Source organism: Macrobrachium nipponense, chromosome 24, assembly GCF_015104395.2.
Source record: "Macrobrachium nipponense isolate FS-2020 chromosome 24, ASM1510439v2, whole genome shotgun sequence".
Taxonomy (NCBI): domain Eukaryota; kingdom Metazoa; phylum Arthropoda; class Malacostraca; order Decapoda; family Palaemonidae; genus Macrobrachium; species Macrobrachium nipponense.
In genome coordinates, this window is record NC_061091.1 from 74,406,935 (window position 1) to 74,430,534 (window position 23,600).

At 43.2% G+C, this 23,600-nt stretch overlaps 1 protein-coding gene and 1 pseudogene across 1 annotated transcript in view; one reads left to right on the top strand and one right to left on the bottom strand.

The window, feature by feature from the left end:
• LOC135205795 (uncharacterized) overlaps positions 1-23,600 on the bottom strand; it is a 95,554-nt pseudogene that overhangs the window by 19,925 nt on the left and 52,029 nt on the right.
• The window catches only part of LOC135205590 (uncharacterized), a gene marked incomplete at its 3' end in the record, with an annotated part of 38,722 nt that overhangs the window by 9,122 nt on the left and 6,000 nt on the right, over positions 1-23,600 (top strand). The window contains 8 exon segments of the mRNA XM_064236354.1: positions 4,736-4,909; positions 5,395-5,486; positions 6,720-6,905; positions 8,422-8,537; positions 9,028-9,154; positions 10,853-11,059; positions 12,699-12,873; positions 13,690-13,802. Of these exon segments, the coding sequence (XP_064092424.1) occupies positions 4,736-4,909; positions 5,395-5,486; positions 6,720-6,905; positions 8,422-8,537; positions 9,028-9,154; positions 10,853-11,059; positions 12,699-12,873; positions 13,690-13,802 (1,190 nt within the window).

Here is a 23,600-nt window from a genome sequence, read left to right on the forward strand (position 1 = left end):
CTCACGTGTGCTGGGCGATTTCGCGCATTTTTCAAATGTTTGTGTCTAAAAATTAGTTTGTGAAACAAAGTGAATTGTTATTTTCCAGAAATTTCCAGCATTTTTCAAATGTTCATGTCTCAAAATTAGTTCATGACCCAAACAGAATTTTATTTTCCGCATTTTTTGTTTTTTTTTGTTCGTATCTCAAAGTTAGTTCGTAGGTCAAGGGTGAAATTTTACCTATAATTTTGGTCGGGGATCGAGTTGTACGTGGGTCAATGCGTTCGTGAGTCAAGGGTCTACTGTATATGTCTGCCAGGTAAGTATGAACAAACTTTATTGTGATATAATAAAATATTTTGCCTTGCGTTATTTTACTACTGGTTGGTTCAAGTCATATACGCTTGCTGTAGTTACCTCTTCGGATGGCAACCGAGAGGTCTATTGTCTATTATTTTTAAGGACATTTAATCGTTACTCCCTGCAGCCTTCCAGGAGTTTCCGATTTATCTTTTACCGTTGTATGGTAGTGTTCTGACGACACAAACGCATCTATATATTTAGCGTTTTCTGTTTCGCTTAAATATACCAGCTTGAGAGTCTCTTTCTGCTCAAAAAATAACGGACCTATTTCTTCGTAGAATAGGGTAGCTGGCAACCCAGACATAAAGTTAAGAGACGACGTTCGTAAGCTGCTGGCTGCTGCTGTCCAGTCCAACCGAGCCAGCCAGTAACAGATCGTGCGCTGTCATGCGCGGTAGGTTACGTCTCTCTCTCCTGCGGGATTGACTGACTAACCGTATCTCTGTGCTGGCGGTTACGTCTCTCCTGCGGGATTGACTGACTAACTCTATCTCTGTCCTACAATCAAGGACTTTAGCCTAAGATTGAGGGGATTTCTTACGTGAATGAATAAACTTTGCATTCGTTTTGCCTTACTATGTTCAACAGAGTTATCTCTTAATCCTTTCGGTGCTCGTTACCGCACGGTATAGAACTACGGAGTCTACCGCAACATTGCACTTTTATATGCTCTTCAGCCTGCTTAGGCAAAGCGCAGCCTTATTAGGAAGTAAGCATACTCGGGGAGGGAATGGATGAGCTTGCTGGGGACCATTTCCTTCCTGAAGAAGTTTGTTTCCCCGAATAGACTGCAATTCAGACCACAGTTTTTTCCTACCGGAAAACTGAAATATTATTCAAGATCTAGGAATGGATTCTGAACATCTTCAGTGCGTCTATCACCTGAGGTGATAGAAAAGAAGGTGCCGGACATCTGGATAGAGTTTCAGATGTCCTGGATCTTAATCTGAAAGAAGTAAATGCAATTCGGTCGTCCCTCCAGTCCTCGAAAAACGAGTTTTTGGAAACTAGTGGTCCAGATCAACTCTGATATGTTCCTACAAGCTCTCTCATATCTTAAGAAGTATCTCTCTCGGTCCCTGCTCGAGTTTACGAGAAAGAGCCTATTATAACAACAGGCGTAGAATGTAACGATCCTCTAGAGGTTCGTTACAGGATTGCAAAAGTCCGTACGAATCGTCTCGATCGACGGCAGCAACTTTTGACTTCCGAGTGGAATCTTTCTTTAGAAGTAAGTTGAGAGTTGGGAGACTTTAGGGACGCCCTTTCATTCTTCTCTTCGATATGTTGAGGACGAAGAGGCTTCTTCTTCTCTGCTCCCTTATTCTCGATCCGGGATCGGTACCATTAAACGCCAGCCTATGATATTAAACGGGGATGGATGTTTAGTCTCTTTTCCCCTTTTTCAATCGCTTAGGAAATGTAATAAGAGGATTTATGACGTCACAGGGAGCGACAATGACGCTGATCGCCCCATGTTGGCCTTCAGGATCCTGGATTCACAGAGGTCACATCCTTCCTAGTTCACTTTCCAAGGACCTTTTCCGAGAGAGTCGGTCTACTCTAACTCGAAAGGTACCTATAACCTCTCCGCTCTGAGTCTGACTACGTTCAGACTATCGAGATGTGACAGGAATAAGATTACCGTCTTCCATTTCCGTCTGAAGAATGGGATAAGCTGGCAGTCACAACTATTAAAGAATACGCAAATATGTTGTTGACGGCCTTTGGGCTCAGAGATTTGCGTCTGTCAAACAACAAAGCCCTTCACGATCTTTGAGTTCTGTGGAATCTCGAAACTCGCTCACCATCTACTTTTTTTCTCGCCTGTTTTCTCGGAGTCAGACACTCGTGCGAGATCAGGCGACATATAGTAGCCCTGAGTTTCTTGTTGACGAAGTCGGTTGCGTTATACCACCCCCGATGATCGTTGTAACATGAGACCAGGTTGGACTGTCAGGTCATTCTTCCTTCGGGACTGAATCGCCTTTTTGCTCCTCGCTCCTTTCTCCTGGCACCAGAAGCTCGAGTCAGGAGTTGATTCGCTGACGACGTTGGTTGCGTTGATACACCCCCCAAGGTTTGCTTAGATTGAATCGCCCAGGCAGTCCAGACACTCATCCTTCAGCGACGGACTGACTGTGCATGTCCAGATCGAAGCTTTCAATATGGAACTTAGACGTAGTCTGAAGTTCTTGATGTCAAAGCATTCGAACCTCTCCTACCTGTTAACTTCTTGCATGTGATCAGGAAGGCCTTCTTCTAACCACCCTAGATACGACAAAGAGGGTTAGTGAGATTTTAAGCCATCGTCACAAGTTTTGGCTTTAGAGAACACAAGGCGGTGTGCTCTCTAAGCCTTTCGTTGTGGCCTAAGAATGGAAACCCGTTTTGTCCTTGGGCCAGGAGCTTGGAAGCAAGGATGGCACAAGTTAGTGGGCAGGAGCCAGAGAGAGTCCTGCCCTGTCAGGTCTCTCAAGTTTTATCTACATAAAACTCAAGAAAGTCGAAGTCATTCGGGCAATCTGCAGTGTTCCGAAAAAGACCAGACTTGCCCATATCGAAGAACACCCTGGCTTTAGTGTTAAGGAGTTCTTTCCAAAAAATGCTTTCCTTCATTGTCGTTTGCACAAAGATTTGAAATCTTTTTTATCTGAATGCTTCACGAGGTGAGGGCGCGGCCTCGGAAGCATTTCAACAGAGCATGGCACTCAGCAACATCCTGAGTACCATGTTTTAGCGAAGCAACTCTGTGTTTACTTCACACTCCCTGCGAGATGTGAAGATGGCGTATGAGATCTGCTGCTCGCTAGGGCCATATGTGTCTGCAGACACAATCTTGGGGGCAAGAAGTACCACTCATCCTATCCTGTAGAAAATGGTTAGGAAGAGCTCTTAATTTAGTTGTTGAGTGCGCCGACAACGGTCGACTTCTTAACTCTTAAGCCTTAGTTAACACACCTTAACTTTGGCAGGTTGGTCAGGTGGTGATATATATATTTATATATATATATTATTTTACTTCTTAGCCCTCATGGTATGGTCAATATGGTCTAGTCACATTGTGGTCACGCCCCCGTTGACAGATCATCTGGAGTGCACCAGCTTTATAGGTCTCTACCTCGCTGGCAACTCTAGTAAAGCAGAAGCAGACTTGGGTGACAGTAATCACGAAGTCAGCTATGCTAACAGGTGGAACCAAGATGTAAATCATCTGCATGCATTTGTTTCCCAAAATCCTTCTATTCTGTCCCTTCCCACCTCCAACGGTGGGATTCAGCTATATATATATCTGACAGGTAAGTTTCATGAACAAAATGATATTGTTATGATACAATAAAGTTTGTTCATACTTACCTGGCAGATATATATAATCAAGTACCCACCCACCTCCCCTCAGGGGACAGTGGAAATAAAAATTATGAATAGAAAATGGGAATGGTTCCTGATACCCGCCTCCCAGCGGCGGGAATGGGTACTAACCACCTGGCCGACCACTGCGTGTGTCGGAAGTTTTTTAAATTCTGTCGAACTTCAGAAAATACAGCTATATATATATCTGCCAGGTAAGTATGAACAAACTTTATTGTATCATAACAATATCATTTTTATATAATAATGAATTTTTTTTCATTTTTGATGGTTGCATACTAAACTTCAGGCAGTGATAAAAAAAAGGAGCCAAAAATGAACTCTTAATCTTGAAAACTAAGCGTGCTGTGATTTAAAAAAAAAAAACATTTTTTCCGCTTCAGGGCTTACTTGCGAACGCCGCCGGCCTACGGGAGACGATTTTTAAAATACCGCTTTGGCGTTTAAGGGTTAATAAGCACTGACTTCGGCGTGCCACTTGAACGGATCACCGACATAAGTCAGGGACTGCCTACTGATGAAATGTTTTTTTTAAATTAGTGATAATAGATTTTTTTTTTTTTTTTGGAGAGTTCAGTTACTACTCACGTGATCCCAAACCTACCCTGGCGCCTCAGTGTCATGATCGGTATGATCTTGGCCTGGCACCTTGATGGCCGCGAGTTCGATTCTCGGGCATTCCACTGAGGGGTTAAATATGTGGATTCCTGGTGACAAAAAGTTCACTCTTGATGTGGTTCGGAAGTCACGTAAAGCCGTTGGTCCCTCTGCTGAATAACCACTGGTTCCATGCAACGTCAAAACGCCATACAAACAAACAAACCAAACCTACCCACCTATAGTCCCATAAATGGCATACTAAAAGCCCTCTGCTGCATCTTGTCATCCCATGTGCATTGCTTTCTGTCATTTCTTTCTCTCTCCATTTTCCTCTTGTTATCACAAAAAAGTTTAACAAACCACTCTAAGTCTTATTTCTTGAGATCCTAGGAATCTATATTGAGTGTAAATGTTGCAGAGTATATATGGAAGGGAAGCAGACTTGAGTGAAACTCAGCAGCGTGTTTTACGTAAATACATGTTAGAAGCACGCTTGAATGGGATCGAGTTGCCTGCTGAGAAATCAGATCTTCTTGCAACTGTCCTGAAGAAGTTAGAGGACCACAAATCCGAGTTTAAGAAAAAAGTTGTTGTAAGTATTTTTTCTGGATTTATTATTTTACCTGTTGTCTTAAAAGATTTGTCAAGTGCTTTAAAGAATGCTTGAGATTGTTGTTTTTATGGTAGTGCAGTTTAAAGTTAACTGGTTATGTTTAGAGTGTGAAAAATGTTACTCTTGTGTAAAATTCCTAGACCAGCAATATAGGTGGTATTAATTTTAATAAGTAAATTTCAAAAGTAATTACATAGTAGCAAAAGAAGTCAGCCGTTTGCTTTTAAGTTAGCCAATTAGCTTTTGGTGAAATAATTTATCTCATGGGTTTTAAGGCAACTTACTCTTGGATTTGATGTGATTTTGATTTTAATGAAAAGAATAGTCATGTGAGAAGTTTTCTGCTGCCAAGATGCTTTATTACTGAGTGATTATAGTGAACTGTAATCTTAACCGTTTCATGCATAATAGTATAGGATATTCTACATATCGCAGTATTAATTTACATAAATCTTTTGTTGCAGGAGTCCACAAACAGATTCTCATATCGAATACAAGATCCATCAATGGTGAGAGACTTTCCTGTTGAATTGCTCGAAAAAATGTGCCAAGACAGGTTAGTGTTAACATGAATAATGACTGCTGATTTTAGTGCATGTTTCTAGTTTAAGTAGTTATGATCCGTAGGTCACATGTATCATTTCGAAAAGTGTATACATACATACATACTTTGGCCTTCATTGGTCCTACCACTTAAATTCATGTGACCAACAACTATTTTCATATTATTTTGAATTGGTATTTTTTCTGTAACATTTTGCTGATTATAAAAATTCATTTTTTATTTCATAGGAGAGTTAACTTGTTAAAGCATAGCTCACTATAATAGTCACATAGTGCCTTTTCTGCATTTGGTATTAAAATCCTGTCTACCAATTCCATTTGGTCTTCCTGAATAAGTACAGTATATGGGTCACTAAAAAGCCAAGATTACCATCCCATATCTCTCATTCATTTTCTTCCTGTTCTGAAGTTCCAATTTGATTCAGGATTATTGCTGCCCGATTTCCTGTTTTCATTTTATCCCTAATATTTATAAACTGGAAGAATCTTAGCACAACTGTATTCCTGGGACCAGGGGCCGCTTCTGAATTAATATCCATTGACTAAGTACACTCAGGGTAACCTGCTTCCTGTAGTGTGCAGTACCTAGCTAAGGTCAGTGGCTCTTGCCATTGCTTATTGGTTTTTAACCTAGGTTGTGTGCTAGGCATCCAAGTTTGAAGCCGAAGAAACAAAGCACTCAGAGCCTTAACCCTGGCCATCATCCTGGTGTGCCACCTTAGGAAGGCCACAATGGATTTAGCTATTTTCTAAAGAGCTGTCAAACTACAAGGCAATATGTGCATACTACGTATATACCTTGAACTAGTAGCCCTAATACAGGTACTACCAGCAGGGGCAGTTGGACTTGTTGCTTTTCAGTGTTTTGTAATGAACTGTGGAATGACCTCTTTTACTAGTCTTTTCTCAAGATTATAACTGTATTGGATTTAAAAACCTGAGCTACATCTATAGGGAATTCTGTCGATTTTTAAAAATGGTGTAAAAATGCAAAAACAGCTTTTTAAATTTTAGACATTAGCTTTTTACTATAAAAGTATATACTAAAAGTCTGATTCAGGTCCAGAAGAGCTGTTATTTCTTTAAAAGATAAAATATATAACTTTGTAATCTTTATATTTTGAAAGTAAAAATGAAATATTGGCAGATGTATTTTCCCAGATTTTAAGCAGACATAACTTGATATATTTAGCATTTAAATTATATATACTTAATTTATTTACAGGGCAAGATGTCATCAAGGACCATGGGATGTGAGCCTTCACCCAGATGTGTATAAAGTGTTTCTAGAATACTGCCCTGATACTGACATCAGACGTAACACTTACCGTGCTCACAACATGAGAGCCTCCAACCACCTCAGTAAGGATGTCAATAATAGTATTCACATAGAAGAAATACGATCTCTCAGGTGAGTAGCATTATACAATATTTCAAATTGTTTTCAACTAATTAGCTGTGTTCATCTAAATATTAAAATATATTTATGTGATGTATTAGAAAGCCTCATAGTTTCCAGAATTGATGTTTTGTAAAGTTCAGTCACCCCAAATCCAGTGGTAGCCCGGAGCATATATAGGCAGATTGACTCAAAAGTTTATAGGGCTAAAGTTTGTATAAATGATGATAAAGTATGAAGAGATTGCTAGGTTACTGGGAAATATCACTGCATTATTAAACAGCAGAATTGAAGGAGTTGAATCACAAATATGGGAATAACTGTAATGGAATGAAACAAGGGGAGTAGAGTACTTCCAGTAACAAGACCGACAGTTGTTGGGACAGGCGTGAGAATGACTCACGACTAAATTTAGCTCACTTGATATGGTAGTGTGATGAGAATGCATTGAAAATGGATAGAGGACAAGGCATGTTTTAAACCTGTACAGTGATTGGAAGTCCTGGAAAGAGGGCAGAACAACTGAAGAGGTTGAAGGCACAAACCTGAGTAAGGAGTGGTAACTTCTGCTGAAATGGGGCAGTTTTCAATGTTGTGTGCTGGGATGCGATCCTGACACACAATGTGAGGCTAAGTTGAACAATGTAGTACTGTACTTATTTCTTAGAGCTTTACTAGTGGCTGTCCATGTTTAATCTTCAGGGGAAGTGTAGGGCAGTCATCACCTCACCTTCCTAAGTCTTCCAGCCTCTTTAATGTTCATTCATGGTGTCTTCAAGACATAACCCTCCTAGATTCTTAGTAGTCACATCAAGAGATCACTTGTGTGTAGACAGTGCTGCATTTTTTATATCGTAATCAGCTTGAATGTCCAACCTTACTTAGTTTTTTCATGCAAAACCCATTATCCTAGCGTTTGGTTCTGGTCAGTAACTTACTGGGTGACCAAGTTTGAACACCAGATACTGATGACTTACCTAGGTTTGTTGCCCAGTTATTGCACCTAAACCTGGAGGCAAATAAAAGTAGGAACTCCAGAGAATACCTTCCCAGGTGGAGTCGGGGAAGGCCACACCTAGAGGGTGGGGACATTCAAAACAATGACCCTGACTACGATTGAGAGGAGAAGAAAACCACAAAATCTCCATCCATACATGGAGTTCCCTCCTCATATCCTGTCAAACTGAGGTTTCTCATTCAGTTTCCATGAAAAGGAAGGTTCCAATGGAGTTGGCACTTGTCCAGTAGTTGATACTACTTTTATCCTTTGAGCAAAAGTTTGCAGAGTCTTGGGACATTCAAAGACCACTGATAGGAACTGTTTCAATAATAATTGTTTGAGGTTGATCTGCCAAATAGTATTTAGATTCAAGATTTTCTGTTTGGTTGTTCATGTTGTTTAATGCTTCTAGATTTCAGGTTAAAAGTTTCTTCTTTTATATTCATAATTGACTTTATTTGGTAAATGTAAAATTGAGTTTTTTTTTATATTTTTTGTTATTTATCAAATGCTCTTTCTTTTCTTCAGGGGGGATCAAGCTCGAGTTCTTGGGTACGAAAACTTTGCACAGATGTCTATGGAAACAAAGATGGCCAGTAGTGTAGATAATGTTTTTTCCATGATCACCAGTTTGTTAGCAAAAGGTAATGTACTTATAAAAGTAATTATGTCTGGAAAAGTATAAGCTTGTTTTATGTGAAACCTCAAATATTGACTTGTGAAGTTTTTAGTACCTCCTAAGATATGTTTGATGTTGAGAATAGTATTACCATTAAGGCTGGTACTGTTTTATTAGGTCCGTTTGAACCTTTGTCATGGGTCTCCAAGAATGTGCCATTGAAGTTAGTTTGCAAGAAGACTAAAATTGTGACAGTCTTAATTCTCTTACAAATTTTACCTCAGTTCCAAAGCTTAGCCTAAGTTTTTTGCTATATAGGACTTATTAGTGAATGTGAGAGAGAGATCATTGTATTGGCTTTTGAAATTAGAAAAAGATTTCATGTTAGGAATACTACCTTGAGTAGTGTAAAGCCTTATTTCAAAAGTATCATTTGTAAGATGTGGAATTGTGGAAAGAGAAAAGAAGTGAAAATGAGCAATATTCATGTAATTATTTTTTTTTTTACTTTTCAGCAAGAACAGCTCAGGAAGAAGAAATTGCTTCATTACAAGAATTTGCAGGGAGCAGGGGCTTTGACACACAGCTTGAAGCTTGGGATGTGCCGTACTGGAGAAGGAAGCAGAAAAGGGTGCTCTTCAAGTAAGATTTCAATTGTGGTTTTTTGACTTATTGATTGTCAGTACCTTAAAATCCAGCAATAATGACTTCTTGGAGTTTGGAACACCCTTCACTAGAAGAAGTAATTTTCAGTTTTCAGGTCTGTCTGAGAGTATGATTTTGCTATGATTTAAGACTTTGTAAATTCTACATGCGCTAACTTGGAAAACAATTAAGGAAGAGCTTTAAATTACTCTGTATAAGATTAATAGTTTTGAAAAATGCTTAAATTTAACCTTGTGCATATGGCACTATACTTTGTGAACAGAGATAAACTAGCAACTCAGTTATTGCAACATTATCATGATGGATGCACAATTATGGAGGAAGCTTGAGGCCAGAAATGAAGTAGGTTCTTTTACCCCTTATTCTTACTGATTGCCAAGGAGCGCCTCAGTGACGTGGTTGATTTGGTGTTTGCTTCTCCCCTCGGTGGTCGCGGGTTCGATTCTCGGCCATTCCATTGAGGAGTGAGAGATGTGTATTTCTGGTGAAAGAAGTTCACTCTCGACGTGGTTCGGAAGTCACGTAAAGCCGTTGGTCCCATTGCTGAATAACCACTGGTTCCATCCAACGTAAAAACACCATAAAAACAAACAAAACCATTTCAGGTTAATTTTGGGAGGTAACTTTACAGCATCTTAGCCTGTCGGATAGTAAACGTTTTTATCTAGCAGTCCCAGTAATACTGGACCCTTTATTGAGATTTATTGTGAAAAAACTGTCTTCTCAATCTGATAATGTAGGGGAAACCATAGAAAACCCCTTCATGACAATTATCTCAACCAAGCATTTCATTTTGGGCCATTTATTTATGTTTGTTGAATTCAGAGTAAACAGTAAAGAAGTCATGAATTGAATGTATTCGTGATTTGACTTTCTTTTTTTATTATCATTAAAGTGCACTTGTAAATTATACCTCTCTGGATTAAATTGTAGAAAATATAGTAGTCGGTAAGGCAACAAAGTTAATAGCAAAAATTAATTTTAAAAAACTGTGTTATGCATTAGTTTTCAGCAATAATATTAGTATTTATTGCAGTTTAACGTACGTTTGCAAGTGTTGACACTTGACTTCGAAACCCACAGGATACTGCTTCAAAGCCAAAAAGAAGCATGCCAGAGAGTGAGTGAGTTTAGCAGAGGCACAACCCCACCTACATGATTACACTATGTTGTTCATAGTAATAAAAATAATGAGGATCTCTTAAGCTGCATGTTAGTCCTGTACAATTGGCGAGGTTACATTTAAAAGTAAGTCTGCTGTTGCATATAAATACCCAAACACCCAGTGTATATAATCATACGGCTTAGATTTGTCACTACACTGTACAGCAGACCAACTTGAACATCATTAGAAATGGAAACTCGTAATAGTGCAAAAACAATGCTAACCCTAACTGCTGCTACTAGGTACCCGGTGAAATTGGTGCTGTGATATTAGAGGTTGTAAATACTCAGATTCTTGGTTGAGAATTAAACTAATTAACCTCCTTTTTACCAGGACTCGGCGACCGTTTCCAGCTTGCTCTGAGGAGTACTCCTATGCTAAAGGCTCTTGTATGTTTACTTGGGAGAAATTTATTTATAGGTGTTTGAAGATGTATTAGCAAAGAATGAATATTAGAAAAGGCGGTGTTTTACATTGGAAGAAATTCCTTGTATTTTATTTCCTTGCAGCTGTGATGAAAACCAGATTCGTGAGTTCTTCCCCTTTGATCATGTTTTTGAAGGCCTCCTAGAATTGTGTTCAGAATTGTTTGGTGTATCTTTCCGAGAGATTGACAGCAGTCTGGTATCCACGTGGCATCCAGATGTCCGTTTCTTTCAGGTGTTGGATTCCAGAGGAGAACACATCTCATCATTTTATTTAGACCCATATAAAAGGTAAATATATGTTTTTTTGTATCTTTCTGGTTGATGCCATGTTATGAGGATGGTTATGAAAGTGCTAAAGTATTGAATTTTGCATTGTCCTGTTTGAATGGTCTTGAAAGGTTTATGAACTGTAAAGTAGGGAGAGAGAGAGAGAGAGAGAGAGAGAGAGAGAGAGAGAGAGGGAGGAAGGATGATTTATTATCAATTTTTAAAGTACAAGGTTTTTGGGGGTAAACCTTTCCTTCATCAGTTTTTATAGGCATTTTATTTTTCACTAATATACAGTACTACTGTTATTGTATGGAGAGTTTTTACTTACAGTATAATGTGTACGGAAATTGCTGTTAATATTCTCATTTCATGAGAGAGAGAGAGAGAGAGAGAGAGAGAGAGAGAGAGAGAGAGAGAGAGAGAGAGAGAGAGAGAGAGACCATTGGCTACAAATGCAATAGAATGTGGTAAATTTTCCAGCAGATTTGTTCTACATGATTTGCTATAGATACCTGAATGAAATAGCAATGCATTGCCTATTTATTTAAAGTTCTCTGTAAATCAAGAAAGGAATTAGTAGATTGTATTCATTTTATATGATTGCAATTTGTTTTATCGTATAAGGGATATTCTGTATTGCAATGCATTTTTAATCAGTTTTAATTTGAATGGAAAACAGTCAGAGAATACTGCATGCTTGTGGGCCTTGATTTTGGACCGCCACATACAACTGTTATACTTTGTCAGCTTCTACATAAAAATTAAATAAGAAAGAGAAATACAGTGATAGAGAGAGTGGTGGACAACACATGTAGTAGTTAGGTATCTCCTACATTTTATATTATTTAGCGACTAAAAGAAAAAATTTTGTATTGATAGAGATCATTAAAATCAAGAATGTAATTGCTGCCACCATAAGGATAAAAAACCCTTAGGTGAAAGTAACACAAGATTCACGCTAGTTGACATGGAAAGTGGAGCAGTGCAATTAGGTACCCAAGCTAAAGGCTTAAGGTATTATAGTTGACACACAGGATTTGCTTGGGATGCATACCACAACCCCTTGCGGATAGCCAAAGTCCGCGAATACTTGACACCCCTCTATAAAGATGCTTATACCCGAGTATTAAAATAGTTTTATCACAAAAAATTCATTTAGTGAAAATTTTTTTATGAAAATACGTACTGGAATCGGTGAATATTTATCTAAAAAATATGGTGAATAGGCGGAATTTTTTGTGAATAATGTATACTATGCGTGTTGCATACAAAAATCTGAAAATAGGAGAGTCCACAAATCCGGAACCGCGAATAGGCAGTGGTTGACTGTATTTGTCCATGAAAAATTCCACGAGTAGGCCAAATTTCCATGAATAATGTCAATATATGTTCCACAGAAGAAGCTGCGAATCTGGAACTACAAATAATCGGGGGTGCACTTTAGTTGCTTTTCCCAATCTCACTGAAGGCTTTGTCTAAAACAGTGTTTTATGTTTCAATGTTGACAGCAAATATGTAGTACATATACAGTTTACCCTTACAATTAATAAATGGTATCACAAGAGCTTTTATTAGGCTCAGACGTCTGGATACTAATACTTTATATATAAATAATAAATTTAAGAATGAAATTTGAAATTTTGGCAAATTTTTGCAGACCTGGAGAAAAACTTCATTCTTTAGGCTCTTCGTGGATGTTAGGGCTCTGTAACCGTTCAGATGTTGCCGGGACCACTCCTTTAGCGAATCTGGTGTTCAACTTTTCACCACCTGAGTCAGAAGAGAAGCCTAGTTTGCTTACATTTGCAGAGGTCAATCAACTTTTCTTGAAGGTAGGTCTAATTTTGGTGAGCAGTTACAGTTAGATAGCAATTCAAGTTAATTCTATATTTCTCATGAGAAATTTTATGGTAGATTAAGATGTACTCCTAGAGACACTTGAGTTAAAAATGATGCAGTTACATTTTTCACCTTGGTTTGTTTTTATAATTACTGTTGTATATTATAGAATCTTTCATTCTGATCCCTGGTGTGTGTTTTTTTTTATAACATTACTGTTGTATATTATGGTATCCTTCATTCTGATCCCTTTTCTGCAGTCATGTAAATGGAATGTATAAACTGTGATTAAAGATTTACATTGATGAATGTTTTACTAACAGTACTTTATTGTTAGTATGTGATCAAACTTTTTACAACTCTTATACTATGCATAAATTATGTGAGAAAAATTTGTATGAGTTGAAAATCTTTCATTCCCCTATAAATGCCACAGAAATTAAATGTTATTAAAAATTTTTTATACAAAAGAAATTTGCCATCTCAGGAAATCAAATTGTTTTGATAGGTTTTGAATACTGTACAAAGTATATACTAATTGACTGATTTCGCTGTACTGTCATGCATGTCTAATTATGATGATTGATTACGTGACTAAAAAAATTTTATATATAGTTTTTGGAATATGAAAAATATTACTTTTAGTTCTAAATTCTTTTGATACTTCTCAGCTAGTTGGAAGTGTTTAACATAAGCTTTTAATTTTATAATCTTTTAATACTTCTCAGCTAGTTGGAAGCTTTGAAAAAAAAAATGGCAACAAGGACTGTGTATAGAAACTTTGAAAAGCTATTCTCATTTACTTACAGTTTGGCCATGCTCTACAACACCTCCTAACAACAGTACCATACAATGAAGCATCAGGGTTGACCAATATTGAGTGGGATGCTGTAGAAGTGTGCTCAAACTTCATGCAAAATTGGTATGTGCCATTTAACAGTTTTTGAAATTGTGGTATGTTGTTTCTGTTTTGACATTGTGTATGGACCCATGTGAAAACGTTCTTTGTTTTGAAGAGTACAACATAAACATATTTGCAATTCCATCAAACTTTGTTGCTCTCACTCCACTGAAATCAGTACAGCATTACTTTTAAGAAAATGAGGTGAAACAGTTATTTTTATTTTATATTGCCTTAGGGAAAGACTTGAAAAGTCTCATTCTGGAAGGCCTGTAGCAAGGTTACAAGGCTATAACAGTACTATTGCAGCAGGCAGTAGCATTGCTACCCTTCCTGCCACTGGATGACTCCCTTCCCTCTCTCATGCTTTACCCATTCTTTCATTGTAGGGGATTGTCACCAACATTGTGCCATGTATGGCATGCTGTAGATTGGTACTAGATTTTCCTGCAACATCCCTTTTCTTCAACTGGCCGCTGAAGATATAGCAGCCGTTGCCCCATTGAATAGAAAAGTACCTCCCTAAGATTCACAGTTGGAATAGATTTTGGTCAGTTAAGGACAATTGATTCTGCTTCAATCCCTCTTCCTCTATAGTACCCTATGACTCTGTACAGCTGGTTTTGCCAGATGGTAGCAAGCTACACAGAAAAACATCGTGCCTCCTGACTTTTAGTAGATGTGACTCCTTTCTTTTCCCTTGTAAAGAGGTGGATTGGTAGACATTAGACCATTAGTATCTCTCAGTCTGATTGCTACTATTTGAGCTTGTATTCCTATCATGAAAAGGAACTTAAATTCTCCTCAATCTTCCTAAAGCCAGGCTCCAGAAAGCCAACTCTTGCACAGGTCCCTTTCAGTCTCTGCATCTCTTATGCCAGGCTGTACAGGTGGTGACAGTCCCCCTTTCCCTGCTCATGCACATAACTAAGAAGCTGGCTTTCCTGGGTGGGAAGAAGGTACGAGTCATGTTCTCTGAACAATAACTCCTGCCCAAGAAGTGAGACTCCATATAAAAGACTAAGGTACACTTTACAAATTCAGGTTAATATGACAATTTGTCCAAAATTGCATTTTTCCTAACTATACAAACCTGAGGTCCTTTTACAATAGGAAGGTACTAGCGGCAGCTGGATAGGTCGTAAGCTTTCGAACAAGGGGTTCGGTAGTTAACTGCTTGTCCGACAGGCGCGCGCGCGGGACTGGGAGGTAAACAAATCACTTTTGCTTTTGGCCCAAGCAAAAACTGCAGAGTGAGGGGTGGCATGAGGTGGGACTGTGTAAAAGGACCTCAGGTTTGTATAGTTAGGAAAAATGCAATTTTGGACAAATTGTCATTTGTTCCGACACGGCATACAAACCTTCGGTCCTTTTACAATAGGAAGACTCACTTCTTGGTGGGAGGAATCTGAGTCTTTTGTGAACAGACTGGTGTTCGCCCAACCTTGGAATGCCTCCCTGGTCGTAAGAGCGAGGGAGGGATCCAAGCCTCTGTCCGATTGATCGGGGTGTGCACCGCAGGATCAATGGTCAGACCTCTGGACCAAGTACTAAGAGAGAGGCAAGCGTATCTCTTCGTACCAGCAAACAAGAACAAGTTCCTATTTGCAAGAGGCAACATAAAGTTATGGTTTGTCTCTTGTTGGCATCCACTTCCCCCCCTTCCCCCCCCTGTAGGAGGAAGTGGTGGATATTCGCTCCCATCCCTAGTGAAAGGGATAGAATTGGGGCTCTGTCGAGTAGCTCACCGGCATCTCGTCCTTATCCAGCAAGGTGATGACCGTATCCCTATACCCACAGGTAGAGGGGGAGAAAAAGATAGGAAGAGAAGCCAGTCACTCTCTCATTCACTTATCTATTCTTACAGTCACACCAGGACTCGATGCGGTTCAGCCTGCTAGGGTCTTGGTTAGCTACACAACGTGTTGAGCAGCCACCACGGGTCCCAAGGAAAACGATCCAAGGACCTGTGGGCAATATCCAAAAGGTAGAAGGAGGTGCCAGTGGTCTGGTTGTACCAGACCCCTGCCTTCAGTACCTGCGCCACGGAGAAGTTCTTGTGTAACTCGAGGGAGTGTACTTCTAGGTCATCTTGGTGCTGACGAAGAGTCTTCAACACTCAGCCTGGGATGTCGAGTTTCTTCAGAAAGCGCGTCGCGCTTTCACAGGACAAAGCAGCATCTCCTTCGCATCGAAGGCGGTGAAGTCCATTAGGGAGGGGATTGTGAAGGACTCTAACCGATCGTCAGGAACCGAAGGGTTCAGAGTCTTCGCTACGAATTCGGTACGAAATCGAGCGTCACGAATCCCCATCCCTGGATGCTTGACTTCGCAGGAAAAGTCATGCAATTACCTCAGAGGAAAAGAAGGGAATGGTCGTATGACCTATCCCTCTTCTCGACTTCGGTGATGTCCTGTACCCATACTGGTCTATCCGTCTGCAGCGAAGTGTTCTTCTCGGTAGTGGATAGGACACCGACACTCAATGGTGTGTCGATGGTATGGGTATGTGACAAGCTGTTAGGACGAAGAAAAGACTTATGAACAACCGAACTAAGTCCACAGCGAAGTTCGTAACAGACTTGGGCGCTCTGACAGCTGCCGACTGACTGCGTTCGGTAGGAGGCAAGTTGTCCAAGCACCCGAGCAAGTCACGTGACCTTCGCCTTAAAAGGGTTATGCCAAGAGACTAAACAAATAATTTGTTCGTCACCGATGCCAGAAGGCAAGGTGATGACTCTCTTAAGGCATGTGCCCAACAGGCGAAAGTCAATTGCCTTCTAGAGACCGAGGTCCCTGATGGCAAGATATCTCATAGTATAGTTTGATTCTCGGCTAAGGAGAAACAACACTATGTGTCGTTGAAGACGAAGGTGTACAGAAAATGCAACCTACGTCTTCACAGCTGAACCGAGAGAAGGATTTTCTAAGATTCTTGAACCTGTGCTACAAAGACTGAGAACGCTCACCGCTATTCATTGCTGTCCGGTGAGGATCGTAGTTGCAATAAAAGCGGAGCGCTTTTCAGTAATGAAGACAGGGAAATACTGCCTGAAGAACTGCTTCTCATGGGCTGAACATTTGGAAGTAGAGCTGTCAGGTCGGAGAGTAGGCGATGTCTTCTGACATATCTGTTAATTCGGGGCGAGCAATGAATACGAGATATTTTGAAGACAAACTCAGATGTCTGCAAAAATCATTCGCATTATCGCGGTGCGATGCAGCGGGTGACTAGTACAGACTTCTGTTACCGTGCGGTAAACAGAAAGATGAAAGAGTCCAAGAGATATCTCTGTTGAAAATTCTCGCAATGTCAAGACGATGAAATCGAGCGTCACAGCAGTAGATGGTCCTTCATTATTGCGAGAATCCCCGTTAATCAGAGACCTAAGTCCATGATTGTTGGGCAGAGATACGGTTCGGTAGTCAATCAAACCAGGGGAGAGAGAGACATAACCGACCGTGCATCTCCGAGACCTAGCTGATACTGAGCCGCTATCAGGCAGTTCAATACGCAGTAGCTCTCGGTGACTCGTCATCCTGAGTTGCCAGGTAATCCATTATTCCACGAAGGAATGCGTTCGGCTAGAACCATCGAGCATAAAGAATACGCTCGAGCAATTATATTTAACCGAAACGGATTTCGGTAAATACAAAAGCTGATTTGGTGTTGTCATGACAATACCAAGTATCTAAAATCGAAACTGATAACTGCTGGGAGGTTGCAGGCAACCCCGAGTTGCAGTTCAATTAAGATACAATTCGTCTCGGTCACAAACCGTAGAGTTAACTACGGTATGCGCCTACCCCCCGGACAATTCAACTGTTAAAAGAATCATGTCGCGAGGGTAATATACGTAGTATATTTGTAGGTTCTGTACCACGACCTCCATCCTAAATTTTCTTTTCCCTCGAGGAATGAGAATAAGGATTGGAGATCGACCGCCTTCGTTCTCTAGTCAAGAGAGTGAAGGAGAAGTCTTTCCCAAAGGAAAGCTTCAATGGTGAACAGAATACCGAAGACGATAGTTCAAGCCAAACTGGAAGTTTCCCGTCCGTTCTTCTCTATTCCAGGTTATCGCCTACTGTGAGATACTCTTCTTTCAGCAGCAGTCTTCTTCCAAATGCTAGAAATTACAGGAATTCGAGCATAAGCGAGGTTCCCGATTATCGTGTAACAATTACGGGATTCTCGCTCACTTTGGACCGTGGTCTCGCCTAAGTGTTTGGAGATCGTAAAAACTCGAACACTCTGAGTGCGCTAGAAATTCCGTAGAATTCTAAGCACTCTGCGAAACCCCCCACCGCCGGAATTCGTCCAAACGATATCGGCTGGTGGTCACTCTCGATTCCCGGTAGAAATCGAGAAAGGGGCAGGATCCCTCCTCAACGACCGGGGCTTACGTCAGGTAGGACCCGAAGGTCCCCCCGGTAGCGCAGCCCCTAACGTGGGATCTTACAGAGAAATCTCTGTAGGATCCCTCCCCTTTCCCTCGTAGCCGTAAGGAGAGAGGGAATGGGGGAGGAATTGGATACTGGCTCGCCTTCCCAGCGGAACTAGCAGTTGGAGAAGAAAAGGAGCAGCCATCGCCTTACGGCGATGGCCTCTCAGAGCCTGGGAAAACGTATCGTCAGGAGAAAACGTTTTCCCTGAGGAGGGTTACGAACTCATACTGTAGGTAAGGGTCTGCCGCCACTGTGAACGTCGTCTGGGTGGGGCTGATCGACACCTGACAGGAGAGAGCCGATACCGTCCTCCGACTCATTCCAGTCCTCGTCGAGGTCGAAACCTCAGGAGGACCGAAGGGGTATTCAAATACGGTGTCCGAAGACACGTAGAAACGCCTCTGTCGCAGTAGAGGAGGTGAAGTAGCTTGTTCGACCGGCCAGAACTGAGAGAGCCTTCTTGTCCGGAGACGAGAGACTACCTGGTTCAACACAGTCGGCAAGCTCCGATCGCGGCAGACCCACTGTTGATTTGGGTTCCCTCTCGGGCCCCAAAACGACTCGAGCCGAGACGTGGCTCTGCTGGTGGGAGCGGCGATCCTTCACCCCGAGGTCGTGTTGTGCTGACGAATCAGCGCCATAACCTCGGCAAAGTTCCTCTGGATCTCGGAAGTCACAGCATCTTGCAGAGTGGACCGTTAAGCCCTTCGAACAAGAGCATATTCCGAGAACCTTCCTCCTAAGAGGGGAAACAGCGACAGCCCTCTCGGTCTTCTCCATCCACCTTGAGCATACGTCCTGGCCGGTCCAAGAACCGTGCCTGGCACGTAGGGCGTCGTGGTGGGATCATGAGGGGCGCCCCCCTCACGATCACTCCTCAATACCTCGCTCCTCCCGGTGTAACCCGAGGAGGTTGAAGGTACGGGAGAGGCAGACCTGACGCTCCCTCCTCGCTCGCTGGCAGAACCAGCAGGCTTGGAGGGCTGCAGGCGATCGTCAACCCGCGGTGGCGATCGAGCTGCAGGCCTGGTCGAACCGTCTCGCCGTGGTGGAGAACGGCTGGAACTGAGCACAGCGGCCTCCCCGATCTCGAGTGTCAAAAGAGCTGCGGTTGCTGGTTGCCGTACCCGATCGCTCTCTGTGAGAGCGACGGTCAGGCGACCTGCAGGCTCCCTGTCACAGTGAGACCGGCGGGGTGCTTGTCCTCACGGCACGTCACCGTCGCTGGTTCCAGCCGTGGCTGGCACCGGCGAACGGGAGGACCTCTTCCCAGCCTCAGCCCGTGGCGGTCGTGGACCGTCACGTCCCCGGGTAGCCAGCTGGTCGCCGCGAGAGCGAGAGCTGGTCTGGTGAGAGTCGCGTGAGCGGCTGTCACCAGTCTTCCGCCCCGTGCCATGACCTGACGCTGAGCGAGCTCCGAGGTCTGGTTCCTGGCTGCACGGTCCGCTGGTAGGCCGACCGTACACTCGGTACCTCCCGCGAACGAGAGGCCGAGACGGACCCTGATGCAGTGGCAGAACCACTGACACCAGGCGAGGAAGTACCGGTGTTAGCCGGTACCCCTCTGGTCCCCGTAGTCTTCTTCCTTGCGGAAGAAAGAGACGGGCCCCGCTCCGAAGGAGCAGGAGGACCAGCGGAAGGAACCCTCCCGTCCCACCGAGGTGAGACGGTCCGAGAAGCTCCCGAGGGAGACTTCTTAGGAGGGAGGAGGCAACCTTCTTCTTCCTCCGGCTGTGAAGCCTTAGAAGTCGAAGGGGAAGAGGCGGCAGCCGACGACGATGAAGAAGATGAAGACGACGACGACGACAGCGTCCTCCTCTTCTTCGTCAGCTTCCTCAGGACAGACGTAAGATCTGCCATCCAGGGCGGAGCCGGGGCTGCTGTAGCCGAAGCCACAGGGCCCGGACGCACCTGTACAGACAGACCATAGTCTGGGGTAGTACCACCATGAACAGGGGACGACGTCAGCAGGTATGGGCATCTCAGGAACAGCAGGCACAGCCAGCACAGCATCGGTAGGGACAGCCAGCGCAGCAACGGCAGGGACAGCCAGCGCAGCAACGGCAGGGACAGCCAGCGCAGCAACTGCATGGACAGTCAGCCCAGAATCGGCAGGTACGGCAGGCAGCACCGGAAACACAGGAAGTGGAGCAGCAGCCAGCAACATCCTGGTACCGGCGGCAGGTCCAGGGGCGAGCTCTAGGGCAGCGGAAGTGTGGTCGCGGCAGCGCGGCAACCACGAGCGGCGGCGGCACGCCCCCCTCTCGGTACGGCGAACGGCACTTCACAGCGGCTGTAGGCAAGACTGTTACCACGTGAGGCGAGTACACCAGGTGAGGAGGGACGTCGTCACCTGGAGCGTGGTCACCACTCCATGGGTGACCGCAGTAGGCCCAGACATAGAACCGCAGCCCCTGGACACTAGCACGCCCTGCAAATGGAAGGACGCCCATACCTCACCAAGGTCCACCCTCGTGGCAGTAGCACCTGCGGAAATAACAGTAGTAGCGATTGTAGTGGGGGGGAAGTCCCCTCTCGCGCGGGGGGGTGAGCCCTCTCCGAACGAGTGGAAGACCCCGAATACAATTGTACATCGGGCACCGAGCGCCTTCCCCGCGCTCGACGGATCGGGCGAGGAGAAGAACGCAGATAACCTCCCCCCCCAAGGGGAAGGGCCATCTGTGGGAGCTGAGCGGGGGTGGGGGGGGGGGGGGGGGGGGGTTCTCGTTCCCCACCCCCACACAGCACCCATGTACCCAACAATAATAATAAGAGCCCGAGAGCAATCGTGCCCTCGGCCCGAATGCAAGGGCATAAGGATCAATTCCCTGACTGAGCGGAACTTGAACCAAATAAATATTGATGCAATCAATAATAAAAAAAGGAATAAAATGAAAAAGAATCTTGCATTACGATTCACTTCACAATGAATAAGGGCTCGGATCGAGCGCATTTGCGCCCTCGGTACCGAGCGCAAGGGTAAAAGGATCCATTCCCGATTATGAATGGAAACCTTGATCCATAATGAATTGATGCAATCAAAATATATATGAAAATGAAAAGAATACTGCGCTTGCGATTTCACTTCATACAAATAAAAAGGGGAAGGATCAATTCCCGGGAAATAGCGGAAACATTGATCCAAGTAAACAATGCAATCTCAATAAAATATGAAAATGAAAAAGAACTGCACTTGCGATTTCACTTCATTCAAATAAAAAGGGGAAAGGATCAATTTCCGGGTAAGCTCGGAAACTGATCCAAAATGAGTATTGCTACAATCAAAATAAATATATGAAAATGAAAAAGAATACTGTACTTGCGATTCCACTTCCATACAGAATAAGTTTTCGTGCCGAGCGCATTCGCTCGGCACGAGCATACACAATACGAGGATCATTTCTGGGAAAATGAATTCCCGCACTTACGCCCTTCAGTCCCGGCACTCGGGTAATCGGAGGGCGTGGAGAAACCAAGATCCTTTAATTCACAATTGAATTCAATGGAAATAAATATGAAATGATTGTACTTACAATTCAGTTTCACTAGATAAATAGAAAAAGAAAAACAACCATGCGAAAGCAACGACGATGAAGCGGGCAGAGAGCGATGATACACGTCCACACGCCAGCAGGCCGAAAGCAAAAGTGATTTGTTTACCTCCCAGTCGCGCGCGCGCGCCTGTTGGACAAGCAGTTAACTACCGAACCCCTTGTTCGAAAGCTTACGACCTATCCAGCTGCCGCTAGTACCTTCCTATTGTAAAAGGACCGAAGGTTTGTATGCCGTGTCGGAACTAATGACAATTTTTTTTATTAGTTTTTTCATAGCTAACAAACCCAAGATCCTAACATTAGGATGAATCTTACGGCAGCTTGCACCAGGATGGATTTATCAATGGATGTTGAAGACCAAAGGTTGTTCTACATATGAACAAATGCAATTTTCTATATATATATATACAAACTTGAAATCTTTCATTACCTGCACTTTAACCAACCTTGCATTTGTTCCACCTCTAGAAGGAAAAAAATTACATCAGGCGAGTGATTAGGCAAGTCTCTCCCCCCCATCTTCACTCACTTGCTGTTAGTCAGACAAGGTACTTTGTTATCAAACTTATTTGACAGAACCAATTTTTGCCAAGTTATCCACTGAATCCACTGAAAGGACTTCAGGTTTGCATATCTAAGAAAAGTGCAAATTATACTGACTGCCGTTATGAGTTTCAAATATTGTTCTAGATTTAGAGCTTTCCATGTTGTAATAGCAGTTTGTTCCGACTAAGTACAAACCGTCGGTTGTCTAACAAAAGGATATCCGCGGGAACGCGCCGCCGCTACCGCATACAAAGAGTTCAAACTTGAATCGCTGTACCTGGGTCTGGGGTAACTGCGCGGGGTGAGCCCGGGCCAGCTTGGGTAGGTCATTGTGATACCATTCTTTTCGCGGTAGCCGTCGTGTCAACACCTACTCCTTCCGCCTTGACCCGACTTGAGATAAACAACGCATGACCGCCGACTGTAGTCTTTCTTTATCGTGATATATCTTTGACATCCTGTGCTTGAGTGCTTCCCCAGTGCCCTTTTCCTATCCTTTTATTTATCCTTTAGTATTACCTAGCATCCTAACTTCCCTGTAAGTATGGAAGGCGGATCTATGGTGGGTTTTTCGGGGAGGATTTGTGTGTGGGTTTCCGATGGCATGCGTTGCGGTACATCTTTGCCTTCGCCAACCTCGGATCCTCATCTGTGGTGTATTGCATTTAGGGGTTTTGAATGTTCCCCTGATGCATCGTGTTCAACCTGTGCGCAGTGGAATAATGAGCAGTGGAGGCTCTTTTATGAGGCGCATAAGAGTGTTTTCAGTGACGCTAATGTTGATGCCGATAAGCCTAGGCCTAGGCCGACTACTGTGGGGCCTAAGGCCGTGTGTGAGGAGGATAGTGCCCAATTGGAGAACACTAGGCCTAGTAATCCTTCCTCCTTATTAACTGGGGACCCAGTTAGTGAGCCTAGTGTCCTTCCCAAGAGACTTAGGCTAAAGAAACCTTCGTCGTCGGGGGCTAGGAAAGCAAGTAAGAGGAAAGAAGCTGCCTTAGGGGCTTGGGATCACCTATGTTTCGCCTGCCATCGAAGCGTAACAAGAAGGGGTCTTCAACCGAGAGCTTGTTCCCGCCTAGCCTAAAGGCCAAACTATCTAGGTATGACCGTAGCAGTACCGAGACACAGCCGGGTGCCAAGGTAACCCCCTGTTCCTCTCGGGCACAATCAGTCCAGCCCCAGGAAGGATCCGGTGACGGACCTGATGCCTCACCCTCCCATCCTGAGGACAGTGCTAAGGAGCCCGGAACGGGACCCAACTCGCAGGAGC